General features: G+C 41.5%; 1 protein-coding gene across 1 annotated transcript in view; it reads right to left on the bottom strand.

Annotated features, from left to right (window-relative positions):
* znf318 (zinc finger protein 318) overlaps positions 1–12,324 on the bottom strand; it is a 72,941-nt gene that overhangs the window by 48,845 nt on the left and 11,772 nt on the right. The window contains exon 4 of the mRNA XM_067977161.1: positions 1,510–2,230. Within this exon, the coding sequence (XP_067833262.1) occupies positions 1,510–2,230 (721 nt within the window). The remainder of the gene's footprint in view (positions 1–1,509; positions 2,231–12,324) is intronic.

The raw sequence follows: 12,324 nt of genomic DNA, 5'->3' as shown, positions 1-12,324 counted from the left end.
TTGTGTTCAATTCTGGGCACCACATTAGGAAGGATGTCAAGGCCTTAGAGAGGGTACAGAGGAGATTTACTAGAATGGTACCAGGGATGAGGGACTTCAGTTATGTGGAGACTGGAGAAGCTGGGGTTGTTCTCTTGAGAGCAGAGAAGGTTAATGGGAGATTTGATAGAGGTGCTCAAAATCATGAATGGTTAAGACAGAGTAAAAAAGGAGAAACTGTTTCCAGTGGCAGAAGGGTCAGTACCGAGAGGACACAGATTTAAGGTAATCAGCAAACGAGCCAGCAGCGACACAAGGAAACATTTTTTTTCTTTACGCAGCGAGTTGTAATGATCTGGAATACACTGCCTGAAAGGGTGGAAGCAGGTTCAATAGCAATTTTCAAAAAGGGAATTGGATAAATACTTGAAGGGAAAAATTTACAGGGCAATGGGCAAAGAGCAGGGGAATTAGACAGCTTTTTCAAAGAGCCGGCACAGGCATAATGGGTTGAATAGCCTCCTCCTGTACTGTAACTACCTTGATACCAGAGAGCTAGATGTTTCTGTGAAATCGCTCCCTAGCAAGAGGCACTGTTTGAGGACTGGGATGGGGGGCTGGAAGACAGTCCTCGGCCACGATCAGCAGTCTCCACACACACGCAGTACAAGAACAGGAGTTGGCCATAAAGCCCCTCAAAGCTGAGCTGCCATTCAGTTAGATCATGGCTGATCTGTACCTCAACTCCACTTACCCGTCTTTGTTCCATATCTCTCAATACCCTTACCTAAAAAAAAATCTATCGATCTCAGTCTTGATTATTTCAATTGACCCAGCATCCACAGCCTTTTGGGGGAAAGAGAGTTACAGATTTCTACCTTTGCATGACAAAGTGCTTCCTGATTTCGCTCCTGAACGGCCTAGCTCTAATTTTAAGATTATGCCCCCTTGTTCTGGTTTCCCCCACCAGAGCAAATAGTTTCTCTGCCTACCCTATTGAATCCTTTTATCATTTTAAACACCTCGATTAGATCACCCCTCAATCTTCTAAACTCAACAGGAATACAAACCAAGTTTATACAATCTGTCCTCATAATTTAACCCTTCAAGCCCCTGTATCATTCCAGTGAATCTGCGCTGTACCCCCAAGGCCACACCTTCCTGAGGTGTGCTGCCCAGAACTGAATGCAATACTCCAAATGGGGTCTGACCAAGGCTCTATGCAACTGAAGCATCACTTCCTCCTCCTTTGTATTCCAGTTTTGACTGGCTGTTTTATGTGTGGGGTGAGGGTTGAAAGAGGGGGAAGCTTTGAGCTGTAGCTCAGCCCCAAATGCATCTGTACTCATGCCAAAGCAATCTATATTTAAATTTTATTAAATCTGAAAATATCTAAATGCATATACATATAAAACATTTCTAAAAAAAACCAGCAAAATGTGAAATGAGCAAAGGAAGAGTCAGGTAGATTTTTTGATTTGGAAAAAGTACTAAGCTGTAAATCATTTAGACACAGAATACAGATCTAACCTGCATTGTAGTTGAGAGCTCCAATCCTGGTTCAGTGCGTTTCTTCAGAATAGATTTCTTTGGCATTGGAGGGGCCTCATCTGGTCTATGCAAAACATAGCCACTACTTGGAGACTGCTGAATGCCTAATATACTCTTATCAAATTGCTCAGATAGACCATAAGTGGGGTTTGAGAGTTCCCGCTGAGAGGGAGGGAGCATTTCTGCTATGATCCTTTCTTCTTGCTCTTTCCTCCTGCGAGCAATTTCCAACTCACGAAATTCGTCATTTTTACTTTTGCTGTATGGAAAATGTTCCTGAGCATGACTGTTGCTTGGATTCCGAGTTGGAGTCGGACTTTGTCGCCGGTCAGGACTTCTGGCTCTGTAATTCCTGTGCCTTTCTGGGCTGCGGCTACGGCGCTCTCTGCTATGACGATCCCTGCTGCGGCTACGGTGTTCAAGCCGTGAACGTTTAGGATCCCTTCCTCGATCGTCAGATCTTGAGTGGGGGTAAGAAATCTTCTTCAACTTGTCACCATCATGTTCACTTGATCTTCGCCCTTCTTCTCTGTGAGACAAGCACTGCGATCCATAGTCTGGTCTGCGTTTGAACGAGTCACCAGAGGGTACCATGCCTAGATACCCTTGAGATTGGTCATCATGAAGAGGATACTTCCCTTGCATATGAGCTGACTGTTGCAAAGGTTGTCTGTAAATGAGACCATCAGCCATTTCATCCCTGTTGGGTCACAAAGAGCAAGTCAGAGAAGACTACCACACACACACAGAAATCCGTGGTTACTTAACAGAAGCCATATTTATACAGCAACAAGAGTCTCAAGTTACATAAAAAGTGTCAGCTTGGCTCAGTATTAGCACGGTCACCTCTGAATCAGAAGGTTGTAGATTTAGCACCCCCACCCCCCAAACCAGGACTCAAGTACATCATATACACTGAAACTTCAGACTTCCTACTGAGGGAGTGCAGCATTGACGGAATGAGACGTTAAACCAAGGCTCTGCCAGCCTGTTCAGATCTCATGGCAATATTTTGAAGAGGTGAAAGTTCGACCAATGTCCTGGCCAACATTTATCCCTCAACGAACACTGATTAGAATCATACAGCAGAGGAAGACCATTCGGCCCATCATGCCTGTGCCAGCTCTTTGAAAGAGCTGTTCAATTAGTCCTGCTTCCCTGCTTTTTCCCCATGGTCCTGCAAATTTTTACTTTTCAAGTATATATCCATTTCCCTTTTGAAAGTTACTATTGAATCTGCTTCCATCACCCTTTCAGGCAGCACATTCCAGATCATAACTTGTTGTGTAAAAAAAACCTCATCTCTCCACTGGTTCTTTTGCCAACTACCTTAAATCAGTGTCCTCTGATTACCAACTCACCCGCCAGTTGCAGAAGTTCCTCCTTATTTACTCTGCCAAAACCCCTCACAATTTTGAGCACCTCTATCAAATCTCCCCTTGACCTCCTCTGCACTATGGAGAACAACCCAGCTTCTCCAGTCTTTCCACATAACTGAAGTCCCTCATCCCTGGTACCACTCTAGTAAATCTCTTCTGAACCCTCTCTAAGGCCTTGACATCCTTCCTAAAGAATGGTGGTTCAGAAATGGACACAATACTCCAACTGAGGCCTAAGCAGTGAATCATGAAGGTTTAGCATATCATTGCTTTTGTAATCTTATGTCTTATTTATAAAGTCATGGATCCCACATGCTTTTTTTTAAAAAAGTTTTATCAACTTGTCCTGCCATCTTCAAAGATTTGTGTACGAGAATCTCCAGGTCTCTCTGTTCCTGCAACCCCTTTAAAATTGTACCATTTAGTTTATATTGCCTCTCATCAGTCTTTCTCCCAATATGCATCACTTCACACTTGTAAGAATGTGGTTTAAAACAAGTATAGTCAAATATCCCGGCTCGCATAACACCCAAACATTTAGCAAAAGGGTCGTGGTTCAGCAGCTCTGGAGAACAAGGGCAACTTACAGGCCAAAAAGTGGGGAGTATAAGGCCAACATTCCATAGAACAGATAACATTCAGAGATTGCTTACACAAGTAAGAATTATGGAGACATACTAATTTCAGAAGCGGGGGGGGAGGGGGGGCGGTGTCTATACCAAAACAAGAGATGTGGTTGCTAAGAAACCCCAAGGCCAAATAGCACGGCTGTACTCATAAGAAGGGCACACATTCCTGAAAAGAAACAAACAGCTTGTAATCAGAGATGAAGGGTTGAGGTCGGTCGTTACGCAACGTAGATCAACTCATTCGGGTTGCTAACGTGGCAGCAGCCTGACAAGATAATTTACGACCAGAAGATAAGGCCAAAGATGCTTACGTGCAGAACAACGCAGCTGAATAGTAAAAAGATTGGGAGGGAGCATACCCTAAGATTATGGCTCTCGAGAGGACAATCGGAAGTCCAGCCCAAGGCAGCCTAGGAGGTCAGACCACATCAGTTTATGTATGGGAAAACCAGGTTGTATAATTGCTTGCAATGTCATGTACGCCAAATTTATTTTAAATTCACAAGCTTTCGGAGATTTTCTCCTTCCTCAGGCAAAACATTTGCCTGAGGAAGGAGAAAATCTCCGAAAGCTTGTGAATTTAAAATAAAATTGCTGGACTATAACTTGGTGTTGTAAAATTGTTTACAAATGTACGCCAAAGACAGTTGTATTGTAATTATTAGATTGTTGGTAAACAACAAACTTTAATACATATTGACTAATAACCACTCAGGCCGGAATCATGCGGAAGTTATTGTTGAAGGCTGAACAACTCTTGTTGCAAGACAGTAATGGGAAAAATCCACTAACAACACTTCTTTGCATTAAATTTCATCTGCCATGTGTCTGCCCATTTCACCTGCCATGTGTCTGCCCATTTCACCTATCTCCTTCTGAAGTCTGCTACCATCCTCCTCACTGTTTACCACATTTCCAAGTTTGTGTCATCTGCAAACTTTGAAATTGAGTTTTGAACCCTCTCCATTATTTCACTAAGAACTCAATCAAGTTTGTCAGACTTGACTTCAACAAATCCACATTGGCTGTCACGTTTCTCAAGTGAAAATTAATTCTGTCCCAGATTAACTGATCATCCATCTCATCACTGTGAAACATTAATATGGCTGCTGTATTTGCCTATAACACAATAGTGACAACTCTCCAAAAGTAATTTGTTGCCTATGAAGCACTTTGGGATGTGCTGAGATGAAAAGTGCTATCGAAAAGGCAAGGTTTTTTTTTATTTCTCCCTCTCCTGCAACAGTGGAATGCATTTTTTGTACCCTGCAATTTTCTCCCTTCCTCTGCTGAGGATGCTAACACATTCATTTATCATTCAGAAGCACGAACAAGACTCGAGCATCTTGTCCGAATAGTAATTCTTTATTAATGAGCCTAAACAATGAGTGCTGGCAGGAAATTCAACTGTGGACTGTGACATGACCAACCCTGTCCATTTGCAGCAGGGGTTTCTGGAGAGCATTAAAATCAGAAAGCTTCACTGATAAACTGAGGCCAACTGTAGCGTTTTTACTTCTACCTTGGCTCAGATCAGCTAAATTAGCTCAGGGATCAAACCTAGGACCTTGCTTATCTGTATGACTGTGTTCCACACTGGGAAGCCCAAAGAGTAGGCCAGCGAGAAAGCCCTTTAATGGTTCATCTAATAACCTAGCCGAGAACAGCCCGTAGCTAAAATTTAACTGTCACTCAAGAGATTGATGGAGATGCCGGTGATGGACTGGGGTGGACAAATGTAAGGACTGGCACAACACCAGGTTATAGTCCAACAGTTTTATTTTAAATCACAAGCTTTCGGAGCTTACCTCCTTCGTCACCTAACGAAGGAGGTAAGCTCCGAAAGCTTGTGATTTAAAATAAAACTGTTGGACTATAACCTGGTGTTGTGCAAGTCCTTACAAATTACTCATGAGATTCAAACTGGAGACCATTTGGTTTTAAACCCTGTTGCAACCACTAGACTTACCAGACTGCCTCCCTCACCTTTTAATATGTCACTAAATAGCACAAGCCTAATTCACTGTTAATGCAAGAATAATCTAACATAATGAATGTTATTCTTATCAAGTACCATCTCTTGTTTTCACATGATCGAAACCTATAGTTCAGAAAAAAGCATCACAGTAAATTACACACCACCGAGAAACCACAATGGATGATTAAATGCTGACCACAGCCAGTTGGGTTTTAAATGTACAGTTTGCATTCCACAGTTTGAACTATTTGGGGTTCTAGTATAGAACACAATGAATTCCAGAACCTCACGCTGCAGCTGTACAAAAATACTCACTCTATCCCCATGTCATCAACAGACGCCCATGTTCAGAGCAATGAAATTTAACCCTGTCAAATTTACAGAACCAATTTCTATGTGTTAGTTAAAAAGAATTAAAACTTTGAACTTATAAACACTGCAACTTTGAACATGTACATCAGTGGCACAGAGCAGAAGCTAGGAAGCACTTCCCGACTAGAGCAGATAGAAGAAGTGTCAACTCAGACTGCACTCATACCTAGTCAGGGCCACTTTAATAGCCATTTTACTCTAACACTGGAAACATTACGCCAGATCAGGGATCTGGAATTTATTACACATTTTAAGTCCCGGGTCAATGGTGCTGTGAAATACAGTGCATTAGTGTTACAATTTCCCACTGCAGCCTCCAAGTGCACGCCAAGTGAATTTTGATCAGCAAACTCTTAGTAACGCCAAAACACTTCCTGCATGGCTCAGAATTCATTCTCTTATTGATTCCTCTGTAAATCATCTTGAGATGTTTTCTATATTAAAGATACGACAATCTATCAATCACTGCTGGAAGAAGTATTAATCAGGAAATAGACAGGGCATGTAATAAGGGAACAGCTATAATTATGGGGGATTTTAACTATCATATTAACTGGACAAATCAAATTGGGCAGGGCAACCTTGAGGAAAAGTTTACTGAATGTATTAGGGATGGATTTCTTGAGCAGTATGTAACTGATCCTACAAGGGGGCAAGCAACCTTGGACCTGGTCCTGTGTAATGAGCCAGGATTAATTAATAATGTCCTAGTTAAGGATCCTCTTGGAATGAGTGACCATAACATGGTTACATTCCATATCCAATTAGAGGGCGAGAAGGTTGGTTCTCAAACAAGCGTACTGAGCTTGAATAAAGGAGACTATGATGGTATGAGAGCGGAATTGATTAAAGTGGACTGGGAAAATAGATTAAAGGGTAAGACGGTACATGAGCAGTGGTGTTCATTTAAGGAGTGGTGTTCATTTAAGGAGTTATGTTACAACTTTCAAAACCAATATATTCCACTGAGGAAAAAAGGGTGTAAAAGAAATGACAGCCATCCGTGGCTAAGTAAAGAAATTAAGGATAGTATCCGACTAAAAAGGACATATAAGGTAGCCAAACTTAGTGGGAGGATAGAAGATTGGGAAGTCTTCAAAAGACAGCAAAAAGTAACTAAAGGATTGATTAAGAAAGGGAAGATAGATTATGAAATTAAATTAGCAAAAAATATAAAAACAGATAGCAAGAGTTTCTACAGTTATATAAAAAGAAAAAGGGTGGCTAAGGCAAACGTAGGTCCCTTGGAGGATGAGACCGGGAAATTAATGGTGGGAAACATGGAGATGGCAAAAATGCTGAACAAATATTTTGTTTCAGTCTTTACGGTTGAGGACACTAAGAATATCCCAACACTGGACAAACAGGGGGCTCTAGTGGGGTGGGGGGGGGGGAAAGAGGAGCTAAATACGATTAAAATCACTAAGGAATTGGTACTTAGTAAATTAATGGGACTCAAGGCGGATGAATCCCCTAGACCTGATGGCTTACATCCCAGGGTCTTGAGGGAAGTGGCAGTGGGGATTGTGGATGCTTTGGTAATAATTTTCCAAAATTCTCTGGACTCGGCAAAGGTCCCGGCAGATTGGAAAACTGCTAATGTAACACCCTTATTTAAAAAGGGTAGTAGGCAGAAGGCTGGAAATTATAGACCAGTTAGCCTAACATCTGTGGTGGGTAAAATTTTGGAGTCTATTATTAAGGAGACAGTAGCAGAACATTTGGACAAACATAATTTAATAGGACAAAGTCAGCATGGCTTTATGAAGGGGAAGTCATGTCTGACAAATTTGCTTGAGTTCTTTGAGGATATAACGTACAGGGTGGATAAAGGGGAACCAGTGGACATAGTGTATTTGGACTTCCAGAAGGCGCCACATAAAAGATTATTGCTCAAGATAAAGAATCACTGGATTGGGGGTAATATTCTGGCATGGGTGGAGGATTGGTTATCTAACAGGAAGCAGAGAGTTGGGATAAATGGTTCATTCTCGGACTGGCAACCAGTAGCCAGTGGTGTTCCGCAGGGGTCGGTGCTGGGTCCCCAACTCTTTACAATCTATATTAACGATTTGGAGGAGGGGACCGAGTGTAACATATCGAAGTTTGCAGATGATACAAAGATGGGAGGGAAAGTAGAGAGTGAGGAGGACATAAAAAACCTGCAGGGGGATATAGACAGGCTGGGTGAGTGGGCGGAGATTTGGCAGATGAAATACAATATTGGAAAATGTGAGGTTATGCACTTTGGCAGGAAAAACCAGAGAGCAAGTTATTTTCTTGATGGCAAGAGATTGGAAAGTACTGCAGTACAAAGGGATCTGGGGGTCCTAGTGCAAGAAAATCAAAAAGTTAGTATGCAGGTGCAGCAGGTGATCAAGAAGGCCAACGGAATGTTGGCTTTTATTGCTAGGGGGATAGAATATAAAAACAGGGAGGTATTGCTGCAGTTATATAAGTATTGGTGAGACCGCACCTGGAATACTGCATACAGTTTTGGTCTCCATACTTAAGAAGACATACTTGCTCTCGAGGCAGTACAAAGAAGGTTCACTCGGTTAATCCCGGGGATGAGGGGGCGGACATATGAGGAGAGGTTGAGTAGATTGGGACTCTACTCATTGGAGTTCAGAAGAATGAGAGGCGATCTTATTGAAACATATAAGATTGTGAAGGGGCTTGATCGGGTGGATGCGGTGAGGATGTTCCCAAGGTTGGGTGAAACTAGAACAAGGGGGCATAATCTTAGAATAAGGGGCTGCTCCTTCAAAACTGAGATGAGGGGAAACTTCTTCACTCAGTGGGTGGTAGGTCTGTGGAATTTGCTGCCCCAGGAAGCTGTGGAAGCTACATCATTAAATAAATTTAAAACAGAAATAGACAGTTTCCTAGAAGTAAAGGGAATTTGGGGTTACGGGGAGCGGGCAGGAAATTGGATATGAATTTAGATTTGAGGTTAGGATCAGATCAGCCATGATCTTATTAAATGGCGGAGCAGGCTCGAAGGGCCGATTGGCCTACTCCTGCTCCTATTTCTTATGTTCTTATGTTAATTAGAAGCCACTTGATTCAAATTTTCTGATAATTTGAATTTTTAAAGCACTAAATTGTCACTTTCCTATTATTTACATTGTTATTTTGAATTATTGGATAATTCAAAAACTTTGAATTATCAGGTATAGATTGTATATAAAAGCAAGTTGTTGTGTGGAGGTTGAATGAGTATAGAATTGGATCAGCTGTGATGCCCCACCAACACTCATTCTCCAGGCCCACACGTGAAGAATGGCCACTTTGATGAGGAACTGGGAGGACTTGCAATGCCCATGGATCTGTACCCCATCAGCTGTCAGTGCCTGCAGGAAAGGAGGAAAACACAAGTGGAATTTGAGCACCTTTTGCAGATAGGGAAGGAATCACTCCAGGGTCCTCTTAATGACCTCTTAGCTGCTGGTCAGCATGCAATTGCCACTTGTATCACGTATCCAACAATCATCTTGGTGGCAGACAGTGCATAGTGCAGAGAACGGGGAAATAAATATTTTAAGGGTCATTGGATAGCAATAAGGAGCAGGAAACTGGCTAACTTTCTATACCCCTTTCCCAGCCTAGGGGTACTGAGACCAATTGTTGTCCCTTCATATTCAGGCAAGAACCCATCCTACTGGATTGTATGGCTTGGCTTAGCTTGACTTTGACAAAATAAAAATTCAACACAAATAAAAATGTATATTTTGTATTACTAGGAACAATGTGTAAGGGGTTAAAATCCAAGATCACACATTTCTCAATGAAAAGCCATTTGCTCAGACACCAGAAAGGAAGGCTGCAATGAGCTTCACAATTAACCATCCATTCAATAATGATGAGAAATGCATCTGTGGATTTGGCTATTGATCTAATGTAATTAGGAGAAGCAGTCAATGAATATCTTTTGTTCCTGTATAACCTCAAAGGGGTTGGAACTATATTTCTGCAGGAAGCCAGTTTTACCAGAGCATGTCAGTTTTAGCTTTCCAGTCAGAGAAGGAACTCTGTTTTTAAGACTGTGCTGATGAACAGAGGGTTTAAGGCTATTTGAGGCTGTGGCATGCACAGTGTAAGAAAATGCTTCTGTATTAAAGTCTATGAAAAAGTGGGTGATATTCATATTATTTTGTATATCAAGGAGAGTAGTGTATAATTCACTGTTCTATACTGTACACAGCTCATTTACTCAATGTAAATAAACCATCTGTTGATTTAAAACCCGTGTCTTGGTCTGATGATGTGGAGATGCCGGTGATGGACTGGGGTTGACAAATGTAAAGAATCTTACAACACCAGGTTATAGTCCAACAATTTTATTTGAAAATCACAAGCTTTCGGAGGCTTTCTCCTTCGTCAGGTGAATGTCAGGTCACATTCACCTGACAAAGGAGAAAGCCTCCGAAAGCTTGTGATTTTCAAATAAAATTGTTGGACCATAACCTGGTGTTGTAAGATTCTTTACATTGGTCTGATGGACTGAATATTCACACTATCTTTTAAGGGAGGAGAATCACCTGGCATAAGAACATAAGAAATAGGAGCAGGAGTAGGCCATTCAATAAAATCACAGCCAATCATCTACCACAACTCTACTTTCCCACCCTATCCCCATATCCCTTGATGTCCAAAGATCTATCGATCTCAGTCTTGAACATACTCAATGACTGAGCATCCACAGCCCTCTGAGGTAGAGAATTCCAAAGATTCACAACCCTCCGAGTGAAGAAATTTTTCTTCATCTCAGTCCTAAATGGCCGACCTCTTACCTTGAGATTATGACCCCTAGTTCGAGACTCTCCAGCCAGGGGAAACAGCATCTCAACATCTACCCAGTCAAGCCCCCTAAGAATCTTATATGTTTCAATGATATCACTTTTCATTCTTCTAAACTCCAGATATAGGCCCATTCTACTCAATCTCTCCTCATAGATCAACTCTCTCATCCCAAGAATTAATCTAGTGAACCTTCATCGCACCGCCTCTAAGGCAAGTATATCCTTCCTTAGGTAAGGAAACCAAAACTGTACACAGTATTCCAGGTGTGGTCTCACCAGAGCCCTATATAATTGCAGCAAGACCTCCTTACTCTTATACTCCAACCCCCTTGCAATAAAGGCTAACATACCATTTGCCTTCCTAATTGCTTGCTATACCTGCACATTAACTTTGTGATTCATGTACAAGGACATCCAAATCCCTCTGACCACCAACATTTCTTACTCGCTCACCTTTCAAACATATTCTGCTTTTCTATTCTTCCTACCAAAGTGGATAATTTCACATTTCCCCACCTTCTCACCCACTTAATCTGTCTGTATCCCTTTGCAGACTCTTTGCATCCTCCTCACAGCTTGCTTTCCCACCTAGCTTTGTATCATCAGCAAACTTGGATACATTGCACTCAGTCCCTTCATCTAAGTCATTGATATATATTGTAAACAGCTGAGGCCTAAGCACTAATCCTTACTGTACCTCATTAGTTACAACCTGCCAACCCGAAAATGACCCATTTATTCCGACTCTCTGTTTTCTGTCCGTTAACCAATCCTCAATCCATGCTAATATATTACCCCCAATCCCATGAGCCCTAATCTTGTGTAACAACCTCTTGTGTGGCAACTTATCGAATGCCTTTTGAAAATCCAAATATACTACATCCACTGGTTCCCCTTTATCTACCCTGCTAGTTACACCCTCAAAAAACTTGAATGGATTTGTCAAACACGATTTCCCTTTCATAAAACTGTGTTGACTCTGCCTAATTAGATTATGGTTTTCTAAGTGCCCTGTTACTACATCCTTCTAGCATTTTCCTACTACTGATGTCAGGCTAATTGGCCTTATAGTTCCCGGTTTGCGCTCTCCCTCCTTTCTTGAATAGCAGGGTTACATTTGCTACCTTTCAATCCACGAAGACCGTTCTAGAATCTAGGGAATTCTGGACGATCAAAATCAATGCATCCACTATCTCTGCAGCCACATCTTTTAAAACCTTAGGATTAAGGCCATCATGTCCGGGTGATTTGTTGGCTTTTAGTCCCATTAATTCCTCTACTACTTTTTCTTCACTAATTTTAATTACTTTAAGTTCCTCACTCTCATCTGAACCTTGGTTCCCCACTATTTCTGGTATTTTTTTTTATGTCTTCTACTGTGAAGATAGATACAAAATACTTATTTAACATCTCTACCATTTCCTTATTGCCCATTATAATTTCTCCTGTCTCTTCCTCCAAGGGACTCACATTCGCTTTTGCTCCTCTCTTCCTTTTTACATACTTGTAGTCTTACAATCTGTTTTTATTTTTCTTGCCAGTTTACTCTCATATTCTATTTTCTCCCTCATCATCAATTTCTTGGTCATCATCTATTGATTTCTAAAAACTTTCCCAATCCTCAAGCTTAT

Source organism: Heptranchias perlo, unplaced genomic scaffold (genome assembly GCF_035084215.1).
Source record: "Heptranchias perlo isolate sHepPer1 unplaced genomic scaffold, sHepPer1.hap1 HAP1_SCAFFOLD_131, whole genome shotgun sequence".
In the NCBI taxonomy this organism is placed as follows: Eukaryota; Metazoa; Chordata; class Chondrichthyes; order Hexanchiformes; family Hexanchidae; genus Heptranchias; species Heptranchias perlo.
This window is presented reverse-complemented; position numbering and strand designations above follow the sequence as displayed.